At 41.9% G+C, this 27644-nt stretch overlaps 1 protein-coding gene across 3 annotated transcripts in view; it reads left to right on the top strand.

The window, feature by feature from the left end:
* The window catches only part of akap13 (A-kinase anchoring protein 13), a 322499-nt gene that overhangs the window by 244020 nt on the left and 50835 nt on the right, over nucleotides 1-27644 (top strand). For all 3 annotated transcript variants that reach the window (XM_067971374.1, XM_067971373.1, XM_067971372.1), the window contains 3 exons: nucleotides 4704-4740; nucleotides 5238-5373; nucleotides 14810-14960. In XM_067971374.1, the coding sequence (XP_067827475.1) occupies nucleotides 4704-4740; nucleotides 5238-5373; nucleotides 14810-14960 (324 nt within the window). The remainder of the gene's footprint in view (nucleotides 1-4703; nucleotides 4741-5237; nucleotides 5374-14809; nucleotides 14961-27644) is intronic.

Below are 27644 nucleotides of genomic sequence, written 5' to 3'. Positions count from 1 at the left end.
TGTTAACAGAACCTGGACGGACTAGGCCCAGGAGGAGAATCTCCTTTTCCTTGAACATCTCTCCACTCCTTCCTAAGTCTAAAACTGTCCTTTCTTTTGGTTCTTCCTCAAGTGATGACGAGTCAGATAGTAAGTAAACCTTGGAATGAAATATCCACCTTGTTGTAATTTGCCCTTTTAAAAGTTTAATGCCAGTATTTCACAGGATTACGATTAGAATGTGCCTAAAGTAGGCCGCTGAACTCCAGATACCTATCATGTCTTGTGTGTAGTTGTATTTTAGGAGTTGTGCTAATATTAGGGTTACATAATTGAAGTTCCTATTTCCAAGTCATCAAATGCTTTGAGCTGGCGGATTTCTTATTTTCTTAAGATGGTTTTCTCTTTTGGGTTCTGTCTATTGCAAACCACAGTGTCGGAACTCCATTCAACTCATTTTGAGGGTGGAAGATTTCCTCTGCGTTGTGTTGCAAAATCATACACGCGTTCTTTATAAATGGGTTTGCAATTTACTTACACCTAGCAAAAACTCGGAAACACCCTGCTGAAATATTCCTCTTGGCTCCAACTCAACCAGTTATTTCGAAAAATTTCATTATTCAATGTCCCTTTCTTCTAAATGTTTCACTGGAAAAAAAAAATTCTAATATCCAAGCTGAGTTTAAGCTGCCACAGTCTGGTTATAGTTGAATGTCTCTAGTGATCTGAAATTTGGTTTTGTGCCAATTGAGAGAAAATGAAGTTAAGATGAGTGTTTGGCTGTGCACTGTCTGAAACTTAGGTGGTCTACAATTTTCCTGTAACATCTTTGAGTAAAATGTTCCATTATCCAAATTAAACATCAAAAAAGTGAAAATTTCATATTGATGGCTTGGTCTTGATATGTAATTCAAAGACCGAAGTAAACCAGCAATATCACTGTTGAGATTATATGTGGTGTTCCATTTGTATTTAATTATTGAGACCTAAGAGAGATTGTATGAAAATTAATATTACTCCCGGGTTAGGAAGAAGGAAAAATTTGGCTGGCGTTCCCATCGCAAATGACTATCCGGCAGCCCCTGCTGGAAAGTACATGTGAATGTTTGGTGAAGGTTGGGGTTTGGTTGTTACATAGTCTGACTAGGCTTACTGGACATTTGAGCAAAGACCAAAACCGTCTGTCAAACTGTATCCCAGCAAAGAGCTAGTGCCTTTGGGTGGGGCAGGGTTGGGGGGGCAGAAAACTGGTGGCAAAATATTTGTGTACATACATATATCTGGCCATTAACTTGAACAAGCTGCCAAAAATCACAGATTAAGATACTGTGGCAATGTGCCATTTTATATTGCCCGATTTACTATATAATATACCAAGGAGGTCATTTTTTCAACAATAATGTTCCAGTTTTTCTCGGGGCCAGCAAATGGCTCTCCAAACAAGCTAACAGAGAACCTTTCTCAATATAAACAGCTTTTGTTAAAGTAATGGGAGTGGTGTTTTTAAGCTCAGTAATGACTGAAATTCAGAAACACTGTTAAGTTAGAGTCAGTAAGAAATCATTAATGTTAGTGAGGGGATAATAGTTCCTGACATTTAGTGAGACTGGAAGAACCGTGATTCCATTTATAGAGTAGGGCATCGGTATCGTTTGATGAAGATGTAAAATGTACACTTGTAAAACTCTGCTTGTGAGCTCACTCATGCACAACCGAGCTGTCACCTGGTTCCCTCACGATTACTTTAGTGCTGGATTCCTCTATCAGAGGAGGAGTCACTCCAAAAGGGGGAGCGCCACATCCCAGACCATGGAGTGGTGCACCCTACTTCTATTACAGTAACCCAGATTTCCGCAGGGGTGCTGTAATATAAATGGGATGAGGCTCCTCCGTAGGCAGCAACACTAATTATCAATACCTGTGTTGGTGCTCTTGCTGGAAAGTACTTTGGGGAGGGTGGGGGGGACAGAATTGGGATTCAAATGTTGAATAGCTTGCCGACCCTCACAGTATGGGGTCCCACATGAACGATGGCCATTTGGGACTGTATCTGTGGAGTTGTACCCACTTAGGGGTTCAGTATCTTCAGAAGAAGTAATTGGATAGACAATGCATCCCGCAAAATATATCAGAGTTATGAAGGCCCATCTCTTGAAAGTAATGCCTGAACTGCACAAACTGGAGTGCAATTCACTATAAACTGCAACACCTCTCTCTCTCTCTTCCTGCTGAATTGGAAAGTGAGTCTGTATGGAAGTTGGGTAAGAACAGGCTCGATTGGTCTCATTTTCATATTGCTTGCTTCAAGGGAAAATTTTTGGGGATTCCCCTGATCTTTGCCACCAAGATTGCAGCCAACCCAGATGGGCAGTTGCCATCAAGTGACAATCTGCCTCAGGATTTCTAGCTGCACCATTCAGAAACATACCCAACAATTACGGTTACTCAGGCCTGTGTAAATTCTCACCTGTCATCGGAGGCTGGGGTTCTTGCCACTCGGCAAGACAAAGCCCTAATGGATGGGGTGGTCATAATGGACCAGTAAGCTTACCACGGTTTTAGTGTCAGCTGTGGCTCAGTGGTAGCAGTCTCCCATCTGACTCAGATGGTTGTGGATTCAAGTCCCTTCCTGCCAGGCGGGTTAGAGTAAAGCCAGGGCTGCAGTGTCAGCTATGTAAAGAAAAACGGTATTGTCATAATGGAAAATGTTTATTAGTAAACAGCAATCAAATTACAGTGATAGTAACTCAACAGCGACAGAATTCTGTGATGCACAGTATGCCCAGCCATAGGCAGGCAGACACATCTGTACTCGTAGACCCCCTGGGTTCGCCTGTCGCATCCCCTGCGGCCCACAGACCTGTTTCAAGATCTACGGTTTAAATAGATAAACTGTTTTTTAGAAAAAAAATAAGCATAGTTTATTTCAGGAAAATAAACACATAGGTGATGGAAAGCGCAATTCAGTTCCTTGGGCACTTATTGATTAACGGACAGAGAGGTATGTACAATACGGAACCATACAAGCACGGCTATATTTATACAAGAATTGTTAAAATTCCTGTGTGGACCAGTCATCGCTGAGCAAATGTTTGTGTTGAGGGAGATAAGAGTTTTGTGTCAGGAATCTTGAATGCATTGCAGTAAACTGCCTTGCATTCTGTGCTTTTGTAAGTGACAAACCAGTCTCATGCAGCATAACTCACAGTTATTCTATTCCATTGTCAGTGGAGATCTCACGGGAAAACCAGAGGCTTTCCTAGACTTGATTATTGCTCCCATATCCAGGAAGACTTTCCTAGCTTTTATGTTGCAATGCTGAACAGGATGCAAGAGGAAACATGTCTGATAAGCGAAACCTCTCACACCTTTATGCTCGAGCCTCTCTATCGTAACCTTTCTCCTTTCTGTTTTCTCATGGTCAATGCTCCTTTGAACTTTTCTCCCTCATTCTTCTTAATCTACAGATATGCTGCCCCGCACATTCTGTTCCCCTTCCTCCTTCCTGTATCACTACTTCCTGATTCACTTTGTCCTCTCCCATTCTCTTTTAAACCTTGGTGCCCCACGCAATGGGCTTCAGCCCTAGGTTTCTGAGCAAATAACATTGTCTTTCTTTTCAGATATTGCATGTTTTGACACCTCTTGGGGACTTTCAGTTCTAGGAGGGGTCAAATACAATTGTGTTTTTTTTTTTAAAAATTGAATGAACTATCGATTGACAAAGAAATTTTAAAAAAAAACAAACGGCAATGAAGTGCAGGTCAACAATGCAAGGAGGAACTACTGCTACACTATCCAACAGAATGGATATGCTTAACTACGGGAGCTGTATGTACATAAAGTTACACAATGTTCCTAAATCAAAGTTGTTTAATTCAAATTATCTGGTAATTCATTTTTTAAGCACTAAATTCCCACTCTGTTATTTATGTTGCTTAATTTAAATTATTGGGTAATTCAATTTTTTAATACAAAAAAATGACTTTGAATTATCAGCTCAGTAAGTGAGTTTGTGCAACAGAAAGGCCCATCTAGTAATCTTCATTCACTTTGATGTTTTCCCCCCACATCCTGTGTGTAGCTTCTAAAGAAAGTTGTATTCTAGTTGTCAGTCTCCCAATGTGTTGCACATGGGGAATCAAGGGCGTGTCGTCTTCAGGTGCAGCAGGGTTAGTGGATAGGCGATAATTGAACTGGAAAAGATCCTGTGTAAACGTGTCATGCTGTAATCACCAAGTGGAGTTGTGCAGATGCGAGGTTTTTTTTTTAACAATTAAGAGATATTGAGTACTGCTGTAACACAGTTGGCTGTATCAAATCTATCATTTATATAAATCTCATTTTTTTTTTTTTTTTTATTTTTCTTAAATGCTTACAGGAAAAATCTGTATATAGAACTCACTCTAATCAGAACCTGTACAGAATTGATTGCCAGCCAATTTCTTTGACTAAGTCATACCAATATTTCAATCATTTTACCGTGCCCTCATAATCTGTGCAAACACGTCCTGTGCATCAGCTGTGGGTGTAATCACTGACTGGTAATCTGTTATGTTCCATCTGGTGACTTTATGCACACACATTGGGACAGACCTGTCTATTTCAGTTTCTCCATCGCTCACTTCTCTTTCTTTTTGTGTCATTTCTGAGTCTTAACAATTATCTAATTTTAGCACTTTTAAAACCACCAAGAAATTAATATTGGAACTTTTGTTTTCCAGATTTAAGGTCATCCACGAGTAACTCTCTTGGCCAGAGGTAAGTGACTCCAATTCGTTGTTGGTAAGTTAGCAAACTACACTCACCTGTGCACACGTTTTCCAGCAGGAATCACCTGGGTAGCAATAGGAATGCTGGCTTCTTATGCCCCCTCCCAACCCAGAACACTGAAAGCAGTTGTCGTGCCTCCCCCCCTTCTGCTGCCTCACTTAACTCAGCACCAAATAGGGATTGAACCTGGGACGTTATGTCTGTGTGCCTCAGTACCTACACCACAATTAACTCACAAGGCCACCTGGGAGCTCAGTCTGGCACTGCCTTAAAGCTACTTCTTCCTTAACCTTCACCTTCTTCTCTTCCCCCCCCCCCCCCCACCAAACACTGTATGTAGCTTATTGCTAATTTGTATGTGTCCTGCACCCAGCAATTATTTCTCTAATTGCCCGTTGAACAGTACAGAAATTCCTGAGAGTAAAAGTTTTAAATACAAAACCTGAACCATATTTTAACCAATTGTTTTTGTTTTAATTGCACAGTATATCAGAAGAGAATTACAGCCAAGTGCCACCGAGTCCTACAAGGAAGGATTTGGATGGGAAAGGCAGCACTAAAGTGTATCGAACTTTCAGCTACCTCAAAAACAAAATGTCAAGTGGAAAACACAAGAACAAAGTACGTACTGATGAAATGACCTTTACTGGTCTTTCCTTTTCTGCCTTGTCCATACATCAATTACAGCTGGGAGGTTGTGTGGGCACATAACCCACTCCCAGGCTTCTTGTCAGTGTGGCTATGAAATGGCTGTGGGGGCAAGATGAGAGAAGCCCTGTGAGAACTCTTTCTTACCAACGTCCCCTGTTGTTGTGCCCATCGCCCTACCATGAAGGACCGCGTCTGACTACTTCTCAGTGAAACTGCTGAGATCTGAGCTCCAAGGAGATGATGGAAGAGAAAGAGATTTTTTTTAATTGATATTTGTTCTTGGGATGTGGGCATCGCTGGCAAGACCCCATTAATTGCCCTAAGGAGGTGGTGGTGGGCATTCTCCTCGAACCGCTACAATCCTTGTGATGGTGCTCCGGTAATGGTGTTAAGAAATTCCAGGATATTGACCCAGTGCCAATGAAGGAACAGCGTTACATGTCCAATTCAGGATAATGTGTAACTTGGAGGAGAACGTGGAGGTGATGGTGTTCCCATGACATTGCTGCTCTTGTCCTGGTCAGTGGGCGAGGTCACAAGGAAGGTGCAGTCGAAGAAACGGGAAGCCCCTTGTGTAGAAATTGTGCTTAAATCAAACATATTATTCGGGTTCAGTTTACCTGTACCCCTTAGAATCTTGAATATCTCAATAATGTTACCCATCTCTCGAATGTATTAGTCTCTCCTCATAGGTTGTGTACCCTTAGCCGCACTCTTTCCAATGACAGGACAAAGGTCAAGTGAGCTATATGAGGTCCTTTTCTCTGACCTCTACCATCGACCAGGGCTAAAGCAGCAATGTCATGGGAACACAATCGTCGCTGGGTTACAGAATCCTGGTGCTCCCTACCTAACAGCACTGTGGGAGCACCTTCACCACATGGTTCAAGGAGCAGGTTCACCACACTTTCTCAGGGCTACTAGGGATGGGCAATAAATGCCGGCTTTGTCAGCGATGCCTACATCCAGAGAATGAATTAAAAGTATATATAATAATCTCCCCACTGTAGCACAGTGACCAGGATTGGGGGGAGAGCTGGAATGTGAACTTCAGAATTATTAAGAAGTTTCAAAACAAACTGGAAGGAACAAACACATATTAATTCAAGTAAATAAATCTAAATGGATAGAATGACAGATCCAGCAGGGATAAAAGAAATGAAAAAAAGAACCTTTGCAGGTGTCCAAGTGATGAGAAATTTGGTAACGGCAGCAGTAATGGATCATAGTTACCAAACGACAAGTTTTGCGTGGACTATACTTGTTTTTGACCTCTGTTTGCGCTGGTCATCCGGGCCTCAAATGCTTGTGCACAGATAGGGTTGGCCTCAGGCCTTGTGTTGTGTTGTGGATGGGGGAACGTCTTTGCTGATTGCACCCCAGGTGCTCTCACTCACTCTGCGTCTGGGGCTGCAGATCTTAAAGCTGCTCGTTTCATTCGGTGGGAGATGACAGATGTGGTATCTCTGTCTGGGCGGGTCTCAATGAAGGGGCTGAAGTCCCGCCAAGAATCTGAATATAAGAAGCAAAACAACAGCTTCAGGTGGGCGGGCAAGTGGCGTCTACCATTTTCTCCAGAACTGCAGAGCAGTTTGAACGTGTTGGTGGTTAGTGAAGTGCTATTTGTGATGGATATGAGTAACTCATTTACAATCCAGCAGCAAGGGGTAGATCTAACTACAAGTAACCAGAATTTCTGTTCTTAGGATTTACTATTAATTATTTAACCTTTTTTTAAATGCTTTTATATTTGTCTAGCAGTTTGTATACATCAGTCATACTACATAGGAATTTTTTTTTTTAATGCTTTTTTAATATGCTGCCATTTGATTGCTCTAATCTGTATGGCCACATTTTCATTTGGAGGACACTGGTGCAAACAGAATATTGGTTTCACTACATAAAAACACAAGCAAAGTCTCTTCAAATTCTTCGTATTTAGGGAGAAGGGAGGAGAATATATTTGTGCTCAGTAATTTATGCACCGTTGTGTTTGGGTTGGTGGTTCCATTGAACGAACAGGATAGTTAGAATCTTTTAGCACTGGTATAGTTTGTTGTGGATGAAGCAAGGGCAAGTTCTAAAGTAAGTTCACCTCTTATATGACTTTGTTTCAACTGCTTCCCTTCTGTCCCTTTCAGTCGAGAGATAAATAGGCTGCAGGCTGTGCTGTGCTGTACTCTACAGGGTAAAATGTCAATTTTGCCCACAAGATAAAAATTGTCAGCTACTGCTGAAACAATGATCGTAGCCATGTTTAATCGGCCTCTGAGCAGCGACACTGTTAGACCACTAATTCCATAATTAAGAATTTGAGCTGTTGGTGTTCTACATGCTGCGTATTGTAGTGGAAAGAAAATGAAAGGTTTCTATCTTCTGCGAACCCCCATTTGATGTTTTTTCCATAGGTACTTTCCCCATGTGAATACAGGTACACTTAAAAAATGTGTGCCAAACAGCAAAGAGGATTACAAAAGCCTTCAGGAAGACATAGACAGGTTAGCGGAATGGGCAGACACGTGGCAGATGCAATTTAATATGAATGTACGTGAGGTAAAACATTTTGGGAGGAATGGGAGTGTACACCTAAAAAAGAAATGTAGCAAGGTGTGGAAGACCAGATAGCTCTGGGTTCAAATACATCATTGCCTGAAAGTGAAAATGCCATAAAAAGGGCCAGTAGCATTTTGGATTTTATGAATAGGTGCATAGAGTACAACAGTAAAGTAATGAAAATTTATGCAAAGCATTGGTTAGGTCATTGTTAGAGTACTGTGTGCAGTATTGGGTGTCCCATTATAGAACAGACACTAAAATCACAGAATATAAAGGGTAGATTCGTTAGAAAAATGCCAGGAACGGGAAACTGTAGTTATGAGGAAAGACTTGAGATATTGGAACTATATCCTCTGGAGCAAAGAAAACTAAGAAAAGAAGTAATAGTTTTTAAAAAATTTTGAGTTTAACGTTGTCACAGAGTGAGGAGGGAGGTTAGGAGAAATTTTTGTACAGAGGGTTGTTCAAACATGGAATGATTTGCCACAGGGAGTGTTTGAGGCAGAGAATGTATTTTTAAAGGGAAAATTGGGCGCATATTTGAAGCAGAGGAAGATACAGGACTAAGGGGAGAGAGCAGAGCAGTGGGATTTATTTTGGATTGCTGTAGTATAGAGCTAGATGGGCTGAATGACCTTTTTGTGTTGTAAACCTCTGTGGTTCCAGGCTATTCTTCAGCTGTACGCTTTGTTTTAACTTGTCAGCTTTTTTGAAGCTGTTTATAAGCTTTTCTGAGTTTTGTAGGTTGGCATGTGTGCAGGATTGTGGATTATTAGCACAGAGCTGATCCAATCTAAACAGACGAGCAATCAAAACTTTACTCGGTTTTGTCTTTGTGAACTTGTTGGATTTTGACTAGTTACGTGCAGCTTGCAATCCCCAACTCAGAGTTCTAACAAACCAGAGATTCATCTGGTGGGAGTGGGAGATGAAAATGTACACTAAGGAGTTCAGAGGACATCGTAAACTATGAGTGTTAAGTTTGGGGTCTCGCCATCATCTGGATACTTTCAGATATGTCATTTCCTGATAACAGTCACAGAATACTCACCGTAACTGTACAGTTAGTTACAGGAAATGTTCCAAACTGGTCATTTATCCCATTGCTGTTTGTGGGATTTTGGTGTGCGTACATTGGCTGCTGCATTTGCCTACAAAACAAGTGGTTGCACTTCAGAATCATTTGTTGGCTGTAAAACGCTCTGGCAATGTGAACGGCACTTTTATAAATGCAAGTCCTTTTTATCTGCTCCAGCACAAAACCATAGGGTGCAGGTTTACTGCTGTGATTGTCCCACATAGTGAGGCTTGATCGTACCGTTGTACAGAAGTAGCGAGTGGAGGGCAGACACTGCTCTAATGGAGAAGAGGGGAAATTGAAAGCAGAGTTATGCTTGGTTACGCCCACGTACCTCTCAGTAGTTGGTCGTAGATTGATGAGAGCAGAGGTCCTTGACCAGGCCTTAAAACTGTGCATCCCTTCGCCAAAGCCAAAGCACAGAAGGAGGCCATTCAGCCCATTACGCCTGTGCTGGCTCTTTGAAAGAGCTATCCAATTAGTCACAATCTCCTGCTCTTTCCCCATAGCCCTGCAATTTTTTCCTTGTGGCTACTTTGAGAAGAAAAATAATTTTCAATAATCACTATCAGTTTGTATTAATTAAATTGAAATTTTAACTACACCAAGAAATGTTATTCCTCAGTCACTATCTTTATTGCCCTGATTAAAGCAAATAGATGAACAACTGTTAAAACGGAGATACCAGTACACTAACCAGAGCACAAGGAATTCAATTGTACATTTGTACACGGTTGATTTTATTTGTCCAATAGAAGTGTTTCCCAAAGTTTAGCTTTCGGTTTAATTTAAAAGAAGTGAAGATGTACAGTCATTTTAAAAATGTGTGGGAGGGTCTTTACAAAGCACCAAAAATGTTTTAGTTTAGGGAGAAAGGGAGATGAAAAACTTGGGTTTATATTTTTTTCAAGCTGCTTCTAAACAGCTTACTGACTGAGACCCTGTCAGGGCAGCCTGCCCCTCTCCAGACCCCAACTTCCTCTGACTGAGATGTACGTCATGGCAAATTGAGAGAGCCAGCCCATTTTCTTTTGTAACCAGCATGTGAAGAGAAAACTTCTCCTGATCTGAGTTATGTCGTGGATTAGACTTTACGTTCAGCAGTCAAGTCCATTCAAGTTGGTAAGTGACAGAATTATTTGGAGGGAGGGTGATCTTGTACTGTGTCGTGTTTGCTCAGGAGACGAAAGCTTAAATGAAGTGATTTGTTCGTGACTTTTAATGTCTTCATGTTTGGCTGTCTTTGCTTGGTTTCCTGTTTCTAGCCCGTTGTAATAAACTTGCATCTTCAGTGCGGGTAATGTCTTAACATTTCAGTGTGGCTGCGTTTTTTTAAATAAATCTTTTGCACATGTTTTAGTTTCTGTTCCTGTGAAAGCAGTTGAAGCTGTCGTGTTGTTTATATTAATATAAATGTAAGTTTTTATGGCAACAGATTAGAACAACAATGAAAGTTCTAACTTCATCTGCAATATGATTGTGTTCCTGTAAAGACAAATTTCATTTTGCCTTACTTCGATCCCAACAAGTTAGTGAAAACAAAAATATTCGCAACAACAAATTGAATTCAAGCATTTGTTTGTGAAGCAGCAGAGACAGCTGTCTTGCATTAAGCACAAATGATGGCATAAAACAAGGCAATGTACAGAATAATTAGAAGGAAAAAGGGACAGTTGGGATTCTTACTGTGCATGGATATTGAGGCACGGGTCAGAATGTAACACTGGGAATTTCTAGTGCTGTGTGAATCACTCCGGTTTATAGAAGGAATTGGAGATACCTGAACAGAGTGTAACGATTAACTAACCTCAGGTCTTATCACTCGGTGGTAAGGATGAGGTGTGTCACTTTCAGCTATGTGGTGTTTTCCTGTTAGAATAATCTTTTACAAAGGAGTGTTTTGGCTGCACTTAAATTAGTGTGCTGAGGATTAAGACAGCGCAGGGTGAGCAATGCAAGGATGGGTCTATTGCTTATCTCAGTTTCAAAGCAGTGCTGTATAGTCACCCTGGAACCGTTTGCTGTCTGAGCCCACTTGTGTGGCATTCACTCCCAAGGCACTTCCTGCTAATTCCTCGCAGAGGGATACAGACTGCACTCCCACTGACGATGGCTCGCCAGCACGGTAAAAGAGCTGAACTCTATGCCTCTGATGCCGTTCGGGGCCTGACTTTTTGTTGGTCTCCAGTGTTGGCCATTGGTGGTGGTGGAAAAGGAGAGTTTCCATCCTGCTTGCTGGCTGGATTAAAACTGAGGATGTAATTGGAGTTGGTTCTGTCTCCTCCGCAGCACTCTCCTGTCACGTCTTCACTCGATGGGAAAGGCCATTCAGCCCATCTTAGTTCATTCATCCAGAAAGACCCCACATCTATTTGTTGAATAATTCCAGGATTTTTGCCTCCATTACTTATAGCCAAAAGTCGACCACAAGTGCTGATCACTCTCATAGAATCATAGAACGATACAGCATAGACGGAGGCCATTCTGCCTATCATGCCTGTGCCAGCTCTTTGAAAGAGCTATTCAATTAGTCCCACTCCCCTGCTCTTTCCCCATAGCCCTGTGAATTTTCCCCCTTCAAGTATTTATCCAATTCCCTTTTGAAAGTTACAATTGAATCTGCTTCCACCACCCTTTCAGGCAGAGCATTCTAGATCATCATAACTCTGTGTATGAACTTCTGATATCACTTCTAAATTTACCTTTTTGAACCCATGCCCTCTTGCCCTACTCTCACAATTTAGAGTGCATCGGTATAAAATTGCCTTTATACACGATTTTATGCCAGAGGTCCACGATTCCTTGGCACTGAAGTGCATTCAGCTCTCTGGTCAAATTCAGCTGTTTCTTTTTGTGTGTGGCTGCTAACTTATTGCAACAAACGCAGCTCCACTATGTCTCAATCGACTTTGCAAATAAATACAGGCACAGCTTCCGCAGCGCGTGGATAAAGAAGAGTTTTGTAAGAAGATTTGCAGATGTTGCAGCAGATGTTGCACAGTTAGAAAGGGGGCGGTTGGTTAGCAGGTTAAATCTTAGTTCGTGTTAGTGAGATTCGGTGTTGGACTAGATTGCTTGTTTTCTTTTCTCTCATTTCTGCTGGTTCCACAGGCACTAGCCACCCTCTTCCTTCATATGTCAGCGTAGGCAGTGAGTGCAGGCTATTCTACTGTGTGCGGCATCACATCCAGTCCCAGCCCTGTTGTCAGCTGGATCTGGATCGTGATCGAGAACGGGAATCCTGGCTGACTTATTTTAAAACTTCACTAATCCAGAAGCACTGCAGCAACTCGACTGCTGTCCTGGGTGAGATCAGCTAACTCAGCACAGACCAGGGATTGAAACTGGAACTCTACTGGCTTGTATGGCTCAGTACGACAGTGCATTCAATCAGTGGTTAGTATTGGCCTGTTCGGTGGATCAGAAGGTGAGCAGAGATTCAAGTCGGCTTATATACACCTGTTTCAATAAGCTCGCAGAGCTATGATTTTTCAGAACTCCAAAAATAAATGATGAATTTTTTGAAATTCATTATTGTAAGCCATGCAACAACAAATTTTTGATGTAGTAAACTTCCCAGAGCGCTCCACAGAGGAGAGAGAAGACCGAGCAGTGATAGGAGAGATAATTCAAAGCAGGGTCAGAGAAGAGTTCTTTTTTTTCAAGAAGGCTTGTAAAAGGTTTTGGAGAGAAGTAGCAAGGGAAAGAGTTATAGGGAGGGAGTTGCAGAGAGTAGCATTGTGGGGGGTGGGATTTAGAAAGGCAGGTACACCAGAGCAGAGCGAGGGGGCATGCATAGGGTGCTGGAATCAGAGGAGTTAAGAGCACAGGCTAAACCTTGTGGATACAGATGGTTACAGAAGTAGGGAGGGGGGAAGCTGTGGAAAGATTTGTAATTGGGAGCAGAGGATTTTGAATTCAATACAAGCTGGAGTGTACAGTAAGCTTAATACAGGTGTTTACTCTGTACATCAGACTGCTTTGATACTGTCTGATACTATCTCTTAGCAACTTAAGTGATTGTAAACAATTTTACAACACCAAGTTATAGTCCAGCAATTTTATTTTAAATTCACAAGCTTTCGGAGACTTCCTCCTTCCTCAGGTAAATTACCTGAGGAAGGAGGAAGTCTCCGAAAGCTTGTGAATTTAAAATAAAATTGCTGGACTATAACTTGGTGTTGTAAAATTGTTTACAATTGTCAACCCCAGTCCATCACCGGCATCTCCACATCACAACTTAAGTGAGTTTGACTATCAAACTGTGTGTTTCTGCCTCTCTCTTTTTTTTTCCTGTTTGTTTTTTTGTTGAATGTGTATTCGGGGGTTCTGCAGGTGACACCTCTCTGTCTGAACACGGTGATTGCCTTGGCAACGGGCAGTTGCAGGGGCATTCTGTAAACACCATGTATTGTTCTATATGTATAAATGCGTAGGCTTCGAGGAGCTCCTGAACATTTACCTGAGGCAGGAGGAAGCCTCCGAAAGCTTGTGAATTTAAAATAAAATTGCTGGACTATAACTTGGTGTTGTAAAATTGTTTACAATTGTCAACCCCAGTCCATCACCGGCATCTCCACATCATGAAAATAAACCAGTTGAAGAGTATCTATTTTACAAGGTTTGCATCCCTTTGATTTCTTTTCTGTCATTTCTATTTAAGCAATGAGTCCTGATAACTGCACTGGACAGGAACAAATTTTAGTGGAGTTACTGAGGCTGACAGTATGAGGAACCTTGAAGTTGAAACAGGCTGGGTTAAAGATTATATTGACTAAATGCCAATTCAGCTTACTTTCGGAATCAGTAAATCCTCCAAAACAAAAACATTTTGAAACTGTTAAAGATAAAAGAACTCTGTGCTTACTTCTCTACTGTAGTCTCCTACTCTAACCCATCCTTTCACAAGGCCTCAAAACTGGAACTCCCTACCTCTCAGTCTTGCTTCTCTCTTAAAATCTTCAAGCTTTTAAAGCCAAAGTTAGGCACCACATAGCCACTACTTCCTGACTCACCTGCTCTTCTCTCCCACTCTTTTTCCAATGTTAGTTGTGTCCAATGCTATGGACCTTGGGCCTTCACCTAGGCTTCTCAATATTAAAACAGTGTAAATCAGGTAAAAATTCCAAGGGCTTCACCCAACACCTAATAACTTGTGCTCGGTAGTGTAGTGGTTGTGTTCCTGGACAAGTAATCCAGAGGCCTGGACTAATAATCCGTAGGAAGTGAGTTCCACCATGGCAGTTTGAGAATTTGAAATCAGTTTTAAAGATCTGGGAATAAAAAGCTGGTATCAGTGAAAGTGACCATGAAGCTGTCGGATTGTCACAAAAAACCCATTGGTTCACTAGTGTCCTGTAGGGAAGGAAATCTGCCCTCCTTAACCAATCTGGCCTACATGTGACTCCAGTCCCACACCAACGAGGTTGACTCTTAACTGCCCTTTGAAATGGCCTAGCAAGCCACTCAGTTGTGGCAACTAGGAATGGGCACTAAATGCCAGCCTTGCCAGCGATGCCCACATCCTGAGTGATTTTTTTTAAACTTGGAAGTTTTAACTAGTTGATGGCTCCTCAAGTCTTGTCGACAAGCAATTTCATGCCGACTAGCCGCAAGGACAATTGTAACAGTTAATACTGACGGGGAGTACTGTCATGAAACACATTACTGGTACAAATATCACAGGAACCAGAGACAAATTTCTACCTGTGGTGGGAAAATGTAAAAATTGATGTTGCTGGGTTCACTGATATGTTTCTCCATTCTTTTTAGGAGAAAGAGAAATCGAAAGAGAAGGAAGTAAAAGATAAGGACAAGAAAACTATAAATGGGCATGTTTTTAGTACAATCTTGGCATTTGGTTCACCGCAATGTCACCAGTGCAACAAAGCAATCACCGGCCGAGAGGCATACCTCTGTACCAGTAAGTACCTGGGATACAGTCTGTTTGAGTCTTGGTGCAAGTTGTTAATCTGATTTGTACTTTACACGATGCGGTCATTTCCATGACCTGTTTTCGATACTTCATGCCGATGGTATCACATTTCTGTGTTGTCGCTGTTTAGTAAATATAACGGCAGCTGTGTAACATTTTCATAAAGAGTATCATCGTAGATGATTGAGTCTACATTTTGCGCTGAACAAGACACTAGGGTAAAGTACTGGTGGTTATGGGTCTGTCAGAAATGGTGGGAGTAATTAAAGTGTAAGATAAGCATATCCCAGAGCATTCAAGGGCTGATTATATGAATGCATGTTCCCAGCATGGAGCCTCGCCTACTGAGAGTATATCTGGACATCGCATGTATGCTTCCCATAATTAGGGCACTTGCGTGCAATTTCCTAATATTCACTTGAGGGGGGATAAAGATCCGCCCCCAAAGATTGTTTCATAAAATCAACCCATAAAATCCCTCCTACCTCTGTAGTGTATTGGTACAATACCTGTATGCTAAATAAACCTAATAATAATTACTGTTGCTATTCTTCCTTTGGAAAATACATTGAAGAGAATGTGGAAACATTTTTAACCCAGATCTCCCAACAATTGGATAATTTCACCAGAATGATACTGGGGCAAAAAGTGTTAAATTATGAGGACCGGTTGCATAGACTAGGCTTGTATTCCCTTGAGTAGAAGATTAAGGGGTGATCTAATTGAGGTGTTTCAGATGATTAAAGGAGTTGATAGGATAGGTAGAGAGAAACTCTTTCCTCTGGTGGGGAAAGTCCAGAACAAGGGGGCATAACCTTAAAATTAGAGCTAGGGCATTCAGGGGTGATGCCACGAAGCACTTCTTCACACAAAGGGCAGTGGAAATCTGGAACTCTCTCCCTCAAAACGCTGTTGAGGCTGGGGGTCAATTGAAAATGTCAAAACTGAGATTGATAGATTTTTGTTAGGCAAGGGTATTAAGGGTTACTGAACCAAGGCGGGCAGATGGAATTAAAATACAGATCAGCCATGAACTAATTGAATGGCTCGAGGGGCTGAATGGTCTCCACCTGTTCCTGTGTTCTTAATTAGTCAGTCTTGACGACTTCCAACTCCACATGCGGACAAAGGACTTGTGGAACATCTGTTGATCAGAGCAAGTACTGTAATGCAGTGGCTATACGTGGAATTAGAAAAATACAAGGAGTTTTCAACCACCTTCCTGCAGTCCACCATTCTGCCCACACTAAGGCCCCCCCCAGCCAGACTGACCCCGGTAACAGTTGCTGAGAGTACAGACCCCAGCACCTACTTGACCTTTACCGTGTCTCTACCCAGTGCCCAATGAAATTCCTCTCCTCACCCACTGACTTTGAGCCCACAGCTACAAGGTTGTCCCTGGATATACAACTTGCATTTATATAGTGCCTTTAACATCCTGAGGCGCTTCACAGAAAGATGGGGAGACGAGAGAGAAGAGCCTAACAGTGAAGAGAAGAAAAAGGGAAATCAAAGTGATGGGGGCTCAGGCCGAGCTCTCTGACTCCCGATGTATGTGTATACAAGTATTCTGTAATGTGCATTGAAGCGATGTGTTGAACTGTGACGTAAGAGTGTAAGTGTTCTGTATGACACAGTACACTGCTCTAGTTCAACCCTTTTTTAGTATCTTTACTGGTGGATAAGCAGTGGCAAACATTTAAAAAGATATTTTATGACTTGCAACAAAAATATATCCCTGTGAGGAGGAAAGACTCCACAAAAAGGGTGAACCAACCATGGCTAACTAAGGAAGTCAAGAATGGTATCAGGTTAAAAGAAAAAGCATACAACATGGCAAAGATTACTGGTAAGCCCGAAGATTGGGAAAACTTTAAAAACCAGCAAAGGATGACTAAAAGAATAATAATGGGGGAGAAAATAAATGATGAGAGTAAACTAGCAAGAAATATAAAAACTGACAGTAAAAGTTTCTACAAGTATATAAAAAGGAAGAGGGTAGCTAAAGTAAACATTGGTCCCTTAAAGGATGAGACTGGGGAAATAATAATGGAAAACAAGGAAATGGCAGAGGAATTGAACAGATATTTTGTATCTGTCTTCACAGTAGAAGACACTAATATACCAATAATAGTAGAAAATCAAGGGGCAAAGGGGAGGGAGGAACGAAAAGCAATCGCTATCACTATAAAATATGAGGTAAACTAATGGGTCTAAAGGCTGACAAGTCCCCTGGACCTGATGGCTTGCATCCGAGGGTCTTAAAGGAAGTGGCTACAGAGATAGTGGATGCATTGGTTGTAATCTTCCAGAATTCACTAGATTCTGGAAAGGTCCCAGCGGATTGGAAAACCGCAAACGTAATACCCCTAATCGAGAAGGGAGTGAGACAGAAAGCAGGTAACTATAGACCAGTTAGCCTAACATCTGTCATTGGGAAAATGCTAGAATCCATTATAGTAGTTGGAGACTCATAATACAATCAAGGAGAGTCAACATGGATTTATGAAGGGGAAATCATGTCTGACAAATTTATTAGAGTTCTTTGAGGAAGTAACTGGCAGAGTGGATAAAGGGGAACCAATGGATGCAATATATTTGGATTTCCAAAAGGCATTTGATAAGGTGCCACATAAAAGATTACTGCACAAGATAAGAGCTAATGGTGTTGGGGGTAATATACTGGCATGGATAGAGGATTGGCTTACTAACAGAAAACAAAGAGTCGGGATAAAAGGGTCATTTTCAAAATGGCAGTCTGTAACTAGTGGGGTGGTGCAGGGCTCAGTGCTGGGGCCTCAACTATTTACAATATATATCAATGACTTGGATGAAGGAACAGAGTGTCTTGAGGCCAAATTTGCTGATGATAGGTGGAAAAGCAAGTTGCGATGAGGACACAAAGTGTCTGCAAAGGGACATTGACAGGTTAAGCAAATGGGCCAAAATTTGGCAGATGGAATATAATGTGGGAAAATGTGAAATCATCCACTTTGGGAGGAAAAATAAAAAAGCAAAATATTATTTGAATGGAGAAATACTACAAAATGCTACGGTACAGAGAGATCTGGGTGTCCTCGTACATGAAACACAATAAGTCAACATATAGGTGCAGCAAGTAATCCGGAAGGCAAACAGAATATTGGCCTTTATTTCTAGGGGGATGGAGTATAAAAGCAAGGAAGCCATGCTACAACTGTACAGGGTGCTGGTGAGACCACACTTGGAGTACTGCGTACAGTTCCGGTGCCCTTATTTAAGGAAGGACATACTTGCATTGGAGGCAGTTCAGAGAAGGTTCACTAGATTGATTCCGGGTATGGAAGGGTTATCTTATGAGGAAAGATTGAACAGGTTGGGTCTATACTCATTGGAGTTTAGAAGAATGAGAGGAGATCTTATTGAAACATACAAGATTCAGAGGGGACTCGATAGGGTAGGTGCTGAGAGGATGTTACCCCTCATGGGGGAATCTGAAACTAGGGGGCATAGTCTCAATAAGGGGTCGCCCGTTTAAGACGGAAATGAGGAGGAATTTCTTCTCCCAGAGGGTCGTGAATCTTTGGAACTCTTTACCCCAAAAAGCTGTGGAGGCCGAGTCATTGAATACATTCAAGGCTGAGATAGACAAATTTTTGATCAGCAAGGGAGTCGAAGGATATGGGGAAAAAGCGGGAAAGTGGAGTTGAGGTTAAAAATCAGATCAGTTATGATCTCATTAAATGGTGGAGCAGGCTCGAGGGGCCGAATGGCCTACTCCTGCTCCTATCTCTTATGGTCTTAATTAACATATAGGTGCAGGGTATGTAGGGTATAAATAGAGGATAAGTCTGAAAATCCATGGGATCTCATTTTATTTTCCACACGTGGTACTATAACCTTGTATGAGTAAATGATCAGCCCAGCTGATATAAATTTCGTCGCAGAGATACTGTGACTTTTATTAAAGCTGGGTCATTGGCTACTAGTGCTGGTCTGTAAGACTGTATGTAGTAGTTATATACTGTATACAAGGTACTTCAACCTCTCTCTGCACCACTGTATGTATAAGGTGTACAGAGTGTATCCTCTCTCCCTGGACTGCGTGTACATGGAATATTTTATATTTGCCCCTCCCCATCATTTATACTGTGCAGTAGGTATTTTGCACCCTTCCCTCCCTGACGTATACCGCACACTTGGTATTCTGTGCCCTCCTTTCCCCCTGCACACGGGGGTTTTATACCCTCCCCATCCTCCATATTGGTACTGGATGTTTATACTTGCTCTAATTTCTGAAAGTGTTTCCTTATTTATGCTTGTTTCTTGAACATCGTTTCTGTAGTTTTTCACGCAGTGGGTTAGCAGTCCGTTTGGTGATAGCAGTTTAATATTTCACAATAGCCACCTCACACTGACGTGTTTCACAAGCTAATAACTGATCAGGACGTTCTTTACAGTTTTTGGGAAAGACAATTTTGGGATGGGGTATGTTGGCGAACCCGTCCCAGCCACTTGCAAGGCTCGGGGGCAGTGATGGTACTCTGAGTTCCCGTGGCATCTGAATCCTTCACATTGAGTGGAGTGCCATTTTCACTGCTGCTCTGTTGCAACTTCTGAGTAGGAATAAGCAATAAGCTTTGTGCGTAGTCCTTTGTTCTTGTCTGTTCTGGCGAGATAATCTAGGGAGAGATAAGGGTGATATAAGAGCTAAGCAGATAAATTTAGTACAGAATGGTATAACGAGAATGAAGGAGGAGGTGATTGAAGAGCAGAAAATTGAAGAGGTTTATGCAAGGGACAGAGTTAAATGGAACAGTATGTTTGCTTGTTTCGCATATACTCTGCTCCCCCTCCCCCCTAGTTTGTGGTTTCAGTTTCCGGTTTATATGCCTGTGTCACTCACAGTTGTGGCATAACACATTTGAACACTTTTTTACACAAAGTAACAGCAAGACGCAAAAATAGGTTTGCGAAAGAATTACCAAGGTACAAAATGTCCTATTCTCCTTCCTCCATAAACTCCAATATGTCCAAAACACTGCTGCCTCTATCCTGTCCCACACTAAGTCACACTCACCCGTCACTCCTAACCTCACTGATCAACATTGGCTCCCAATCCCCCAACCCAGTACAATTCATATCCTCGACCCCCTTTTCTTCCCCCCCCACCCATGGCCTGGCCCTGCGCTATCTTTGTCACCTCCTCCAACCTTGTATCTCTTCCTAAAATGAGCACAGAGGAAGCTGGGAATGTGCGGCAGGTCAGTCAGCATCTTTCGAGAGAAAGGACAGGTGGTGATGTTTTGAGAGTGCACCTTTTAATCCTGATATAGGGTCCGCATCAGAAACATGATAGCTTACCTTTTCTCTTTGCAGATGCTGACTGACCTTCAGTGTATTTCCAGCTTTTTCTGTATTTTATTTCAGATTTCCAGCATTAGTAATTTTTCTTTTTATTTTACATTCCGTCCTCTCCCTTCGATCCACCATTTCTGGCAGAACCTTAAGCCACTTTTCCCCTACCCTCTGGGACTCCCTCCCTAAACCTCTGCACCTCTCTTTCTAGCTTTAAAACTGTTCCAAACCCATCTTTTCAACCAAGTTTCCAGCCACCCTTCCTGATATCTCCATCCATTCCCCAATCTAGCTCCATTGTGAAGTACCTTGGGGCATTTTTTTTTGCTAGAGGCACTTCATAAATACAAGTTGCCATTAATTAATCTCTCACTTTTTTGATCACTTTTTTCAATAACTTCATCTGAAGGGCCATGGAATTACTAATTTTCCACACCAAAACAATCATAATTCTTGGAACATACTGTGTGCAGAGATGGGACGTGTGTTCCATAATTTGTGTTGGGCTAACTTTTCGCATAAGCAAGCTTAAAGAAAAAGTTGATGTTGCATTTGGCCAGCTCTTCACTATAAACATGAGAGGCACATTCTCGATAGTTTCATTTTCAGAACAAAATTGCAAGATTTGCAAAAATGGGGCCTGATTTTATCGTATTTTTATTAGTCCTCACAGATCAGAGAAATCATTCCTATAAATGTGCTTTGGGTAATCCAATCTTGTACTAAATTGCACTCGCCTAGCTCCCTGTCTCCCATCTCGTTCATTTCAAAATATTTGGCCTCATGTAAAGATTTCTCAGGGACGTTGCCCCACCCTGCCTCTGCAACCCTGTGTCCGAGTTCAAACACTCTCTTCTTCCGTCTCTGGCCTACATTTCATCCACTTCCCCCTTCTCACCGCTATTGATGGCAGAACCTTCAGCCATCACTCTCCTGCACTCTTGATATCCTCTTCCAAAAGCTTTTGCTTGCCCCATTTCTCCCCGCATTAATACCGCTCTCTAAGACCAGGCCTACAGTCACCTCCCCTAACTGTCCTCTCTCCTACTACTTGGTATCTTCTCCTCCTTGGTATCTTCTCCTCCACCCCACTTTCTCTTCTTCCTTTCCCCCCCCCCACCTCCTTTGTGAGACATTGAATATTTTGCTATGTTAACTGTGGCTGTTTTCATGAAATAAACAGGCCAATCGGCCCAACAGGTCTATGCCGGTGTTTATGCTCCATGCAAGCCTCCTCCCATGCCTCTTCATCTCACCCTATCAACATATCCTTCTATTCCTTTCTCCCTCATGTATTTACCTAGCTTCCCCTTAAAGGTCAGTGTCAAATCCACACTGTGCAGTGTTATTACCCTCCTTTTTCACCCATTGTCTCTCCTTACTGATATTTGCATTGAAGAGTTAATGATTGTTAAATTATATGGATTTATTGGAGTTCACGTATTCGTAATGAGCGCTGATTAAAAAGATGTCATCTTTGTAAACTAGCATAACCAGGCCAAAATGCCACTGTGAAGGAAGGACACGGAGGGGACTTCATAGATGTATGTAATTAATGATCGATATAGAGACAGTAAATGCAGATCTGTACAAGTTAAGCTGTGGCTGGACAAAGGGGCACTGGTTAAAACTAGGGAAAGGCAAATTTAGGACTTCAATCAGAAAGTCCTGGAGTGATCAACACATAGAATGAATATCTGGGTAGGGTGCTGAGGCAAAAATTCCCATGGCATCGCTTAAGAGCCGATTGGACGGCAGTGTAGGATTTTTCCAGATGAATGAGCTAGGATGGGAGGAATGCCCCTCCTAATCTGTATTGATCTTGTGAATTAGAAACCTCGTGAATGTTAACCGCAGTTAACGTTACAAATGCTGTGCCAAATCTCTACGTACCAGGCCCCTGTTGCTGTACAGTACTGTCTATATGCTGCCATGTGGTGCTGTTTTGACTCCTGTTTGGTTTGTTAATTCAATCTCCGTCACCAGTGAGAGTTTTGTTAAGGTTGCTTACATTATCAGTTGATTTTTATTTTTGATGTTGAAGGTGTGATTGCTGTCCTTGCAGGAGTAAGATGGCTGAATCCCGGGCCGCCTGTCCTGTAATGGTCATTTGTCTGACAGAGCAGTGTATGGTTTGTGCAGTAATGGCCCCATCTTGAAGTCTGATTGTGAAATGTGCATAGGGTGATTCAGTTCCTTTTTCCTGTGGTGTCCACGTGTCTCTGATTTTTGTTTGGGCTTTGTGGAGCTCTTAGCTCTGTGTTTATTTGTAACATCAGCTGCACAGATTGGCTGCAGGAGGTCTTTACAAACCACAGGTCTGTGATCTATAAAAGCAACTCTACTACATAACATGTCTTCTATTCTGTCCCCTCCAATTTTCTCTTTACTTTAATCCTCTTTCCAGCTCAGGCTAGGGTACAGTTCCATGAGTGTCAGTCACCTTCCAATCCCCAATTTAAGTTGAGAGCCACACAATGTAGCCTAGATTTTCTGGTCTTTGTTATTTTAATGGCCCAATGCCTGCTCCGCTCAGGGCAGCCCCATTTATAGATCACTGACTTGTGGTTTGTAAATTCCTCCTACACCCAATCTCTGCAGTTGATCCCTGATGTGGACATAGAAATACAGAACTAAGAGCTCCACAAAGCTGTAAATCTTTGGAGCTATCTACCCCAGAGGGCTGTGGATGCTCAGTCATTTAATATATTCAAGACTGAGATTGATAGATTTTTGGACACTAAGGGAATCAAGGGGGATGGGATAGGGCAGGAAAGTGGAGCCGTGGTAGAAGATCAGCCATGATTTGATTGAATGGCAGAGCAGGTTCGAGGGGCCGTATGGCCTACTCCTGCTCCTGTTTCTTATGTTCCTGTGCTCCCTGAGCAATCCCAAAATGGACATTAGGCCCCTCATGACCATATGCATGGGACCGAACACCTGTTTTTGTAACACTCGTAAACCTGTACCCCAGAAAGAGTCGGTACGTTCAAAGGAGGAGAAGAGAATATAATGAGATCATGGAGGAATAAGGATGAAGATCTAATGGGTGTTCGGGCATCGTGTGTCTGTAATTGTCCCCATCAAAATTAAGTGCTTTTGTTTCAAAATGCATTTATTTTTCTCCTCCTTCTGTCCAGTACTTGTGTATGGAATTTGTTATTCTGTGGAACTCCAGACACATTCAGTCCCAATCACGTGGGACGTATTCAGTGCCAAAGCAGCGAGTGACTCCTTTGTTTAACTCTCCACTGCAGCTGTTTAACCACAAGAAGTAAGGAGTTCAGGCCAGCTCCAGTTTGTGGCCTTCTCAATGACTGTTACCTGCGCTGTGTGTCATCCAGAATATGTCCCAGAACATGCTCGCTGCTCCTTCGATTTCAGATTACCACTTGACCCCCGACTCCCTTCGCTGCACTTTGAGGCTAAATCTTTAGTCGCTGCTCACTGGCCTTTAGAACTCTCTCTACTCATGCTTTCAGTTCCTCCCCCTTTAATCTTTCCCATCTCCTACTCAACATCTTCCCGTTCCCCTTTGTAAAGTGCTCTGAGATATAAGAACATAAGAAATAGGAGAACGAGTAGGCCATACGGCCCCTCAATCCTGCTCTGCCATTCAATCAGATCATGGCTGATCTTCGACCTCGACTCCACTTTCCCGCCCGATCCCCATATCCCTTGATTCCTTTAGATTCCAAAAATCTATCAATGCCGTACCATTACTGAGCCCCATCCCCACCCACACTAGCTCTTGACCTCACTGAACCTTTTTCGTCCATATGCATTGTTGAAAATTGTGGAGTAATGTCCAAAGTTTACCTTAGTTAATTTTAAGCAACTGGTAAACATTTTTAAAAGGGATTTGTTTTTAAATTTGTGTTGCTTTAGTTGCCCTGCATCTGTCTTGTGAAACTAATGTAATGGTATAAATATAAAACAATATTTTTCAGAATAGGTAGTGATGATAATGCTAGTGAAAGGTTAACAGAGACACAAATTTAAGGCCTGGTGTGATGGACTGAAATGTGAAGCCTTAGTTTTGTCTTATGATTAGGGTGTCTCTGTGCTCTTAAGTTGGATTTTGGTTGGTGATTCTAGACAAGTATACAAGATATGAGAGGTTCGTTCCACACAGGAAGCGGAAGATTCAATATTTGGGTCACTCCTTCATCTCTTGACCTTTGGTGTGCTGATGACTGTGTTTCCTGCTTAGGAGACTCCTTCTGGTCTGCTTGCAATTGATGGCCAGTTTGTCCGTTTATGGCTTGGTACGAGGGACGGGTGATAATGGCTTGGAGACGTCCTGGATTTCAAAAGCTCCTTTTTTCCTGGAATGTTTGAGCTGAATTCATTCTTTTGATTGAACGTGTTTTCTTTTTGCAGCCAGAATAACAATTTGGTTCAAGAATTATGGGATAGATAAGAGGATACCACACACATGCCTATACAGAATGACTTTATACAAAAACCTAGCCTCATAAGCCACAAACAACAAAATCACAAGCATTTTGTTGCCCGATCTGATCAGGTCCATGAACTGTATATCAGATAACCATCCATCTAGCTGTGAACCAGACAGTAGAGTTTTAGGGATGGGTGCCCAGTAATTCCGATTGAATATCAGACACAACAGTTTGACTTTTGATTGCTGCTTTTTTTTTTAAGAAAAAAGAATACGTAAGTGAGCAAACCCATTTTTCTAATTCACACAGATTTTATTTTTTTTATGTGCCCACTCAAGTCTGGTTTTAGGCAACACATAATCACATTACGTAGGAAAAAAGTTGGCAGAAAATTGAAATAATTTTTATATTATTTCCAAGAAGTCTTGATGAGCAAGCCTCCAAAATTCCATCACTGCTTGAAAAGTTCAAGGGTCAAAGAAGCAGATGAGGGTTCGAAATGTCACTAAACATCATCTGTAGAATTACCATGACTCAAGGCTAGACATTTTATTCTTTGGAGTTTAGTGTTAAGTATGTCACTTGAAGCACCACATTGTCTGTGTTTAGTCTGCGCTCCAGTAAATCTGAGTAAGAGCGGGAAGGCAGGGCTAGCTGTTTTGTTTCAAAGTCTTAAATTGTTTTGAAGCATTTGTTAAACATAACAAGTTTTATATATAATGTTTGTGTGTATATTTGCGAAATATGAACTTTCTTGTGCTTGAGCAATCATATTTTTGGGGAAAGTTTTTCTATCACTGAGAAAAGTGATCAGGCCTCGCAGCGCAGAGCACCACAGGTTGAAAAGAATAGGAAAGGGATGAGATAAATCAAGTAGTTAGTAAAGTAACACCAACATCTGTGTTGTGGAAGGAAGGGAAGGCTGAGGGAGGGAAGGAACAAGGTTCTGGGTAAGAATACATTGGAGTACTTGATGAATTTTGATTTCAATACAGTGAAGGTATAAGGCAGAAGCACTTGCAGCTTAGAAGCGAGAGAGGAAAGTTTAGAGGAACAAAGACAATCGTAGTATTGACTAAATAGACAGAGTCAAGAATGGTTGTGACAAAGGTAGAGAAGTTGGAGGTTAGAGATTTTACTGAAGAGTTTGTTACCTTCCTTTTTGGACATGGCCTTTGGTCCAGTAATTCATAATTGGTGGTCAGGTTATTTCATGTATATTAATTTTGACTCGTTTCTAGGCACACTGCACAAAAGATTTTTTTTAAACTTCATAGTTTTGTATTGGTTCACTGTCAGTTTTTTTTTTAAGTCCTCAAACTGAGCCATGTGTCAAATTGGCTCAATAGGTAGCGCTCATGTCTCTGCGTTAGAAAGTTGTGGGTTCGAGTCCTAGTGCAGGACCTGAGCACATAATCCAGGCTGACACATCGTAAAAGGTGCTGTCCGCCAGATGAGATATTGAATCAAGGCCCAGTCTGTCGGTTCAGGTGGCTGTGAAAGATTCCTTGGCACTATTCGAAAAGGAGTCGGGAATTTGTCCTGGCATCCTGGCCAACATTCCTCTTTCAAGCAACACCATCTGATTATTGTTTGTGGGACATTGCTAGTGGTGAGGATGGCTGCCACAGCTCCAAAGGTAATTTGCTGTGTTGAAGCTTTGAGATATTTTGATGACAGAATTGGGTGCTTTTATTATTTGTTTTATATTTGAAAATAATGTAAAACCTGATGGCAGGCTGCTTTCCTCTACAATGAAGAAATTACCAATTTTCTATTCTATAATAAACCTGACATCATGATGTTAGAACACCTGTGATAATTGAATTGTTAGAGCTAGTTCTTGGTTGGCCTGCTAGTCTCATTGTAAGATGGGCTGGGTTGGTGGTGCAAAAACTCAAGCATTTTGGAGGATTTTTGGCCCCTCTCTTCCCCTCCCCAGTTCGTCTTGCCTGGTCACATTCCCAGTCCTGTTATCACCCGACATCCACACATCCTCTTGGCAGCAAAAGTCACTGGATAACGATCAGGAATGGGAGCCTCTTGTTTTTTCATGGTCCCCAGCCGGGTAGCACCCCATCTGAGACCAAGCAGGGACCGGGTATTGTACCTGGGGCATTTCCTGTCTGATTGGTTCAGCTGTGAGTAATGTGGTGTGTTTACTAATGCTAATCTGTGTCAAGTCCCCAAAACAGTTTGGAAAGGGAAAGAAGAAAGAACTTGCATTTTCATAGTGCTCGGGACATTCAAAGTGCTTTACCACCAATGAATTACTTTCGAAGTGCAGCCACTGTTGTTATCTGGGCAAGTGCAGCAACCCGTTTGCACACAGCTAAATTGCACAGCCAGTGAAGTGGATAATGAAAGCAGAAACTGCTGGAAACACTCAGCAGGTCAGGCAGCAACTGTGGAGAGAGAAACAGAGTTGACATTTCAGGTCAGTGGTCTTTCATCAGAACTGGAAGATGTTAGAGATCAACAGTTTTTAAAAACTATCTCTAACATCTTCCAGTTCTAATGATAGGTCATCGGCCTGAAACAATAACTTTGTTTCTCTTGCCTGACCTGCTGAGTATTTCCAGCATTTTGTGTTTTCATTTCAGATTTTCAGCATCCGCAGTATTTTGCTTTTGTTTAAATTAAATGGGTAGCTGTTTAATCTGTTTTTGGCAGTGTTGATTGAGGGAGGAGAATTGGCCAAGACACCAGAACCTCCTACTGCCCTTTCAATAATATGAGATCTTTTACGTCCAACTGTTAATTGGTGAAAGTTTTGATTTAAATGCCTAGACTGCTGCTTTTCATATGCTTGGCCTGTCGTCATCTGACTTGTGCGGAGATGAGGATGTGCATACCACAGCTGATCAGTGTGCAGACTGGAAATAGAATTGGCAGGAACCGCAAAAGGGTTAGTTATTACTTATTTACAACA

Source organism: Heptranchias perlo, chromosome 34 (assembly GCF_035084215.1).
Source record: "Heptranchias perlo isolate sHepPer1 chromosome 34, sHepPer1.hap1, whole genome shotgun sequence".
Taxonomy (NCBI): Eukaryota; Metazoa; Chordata; class Chondrichthyes; order Hexanchiformes; family Hexanchidae; genus Heptranchias; species Heptranchias perlo.
The sequence above is the reverse complement of the archived record's forward strand: the minus strand, read 5'-3'. Positions and strand labels throughout refer to the sequence as shown.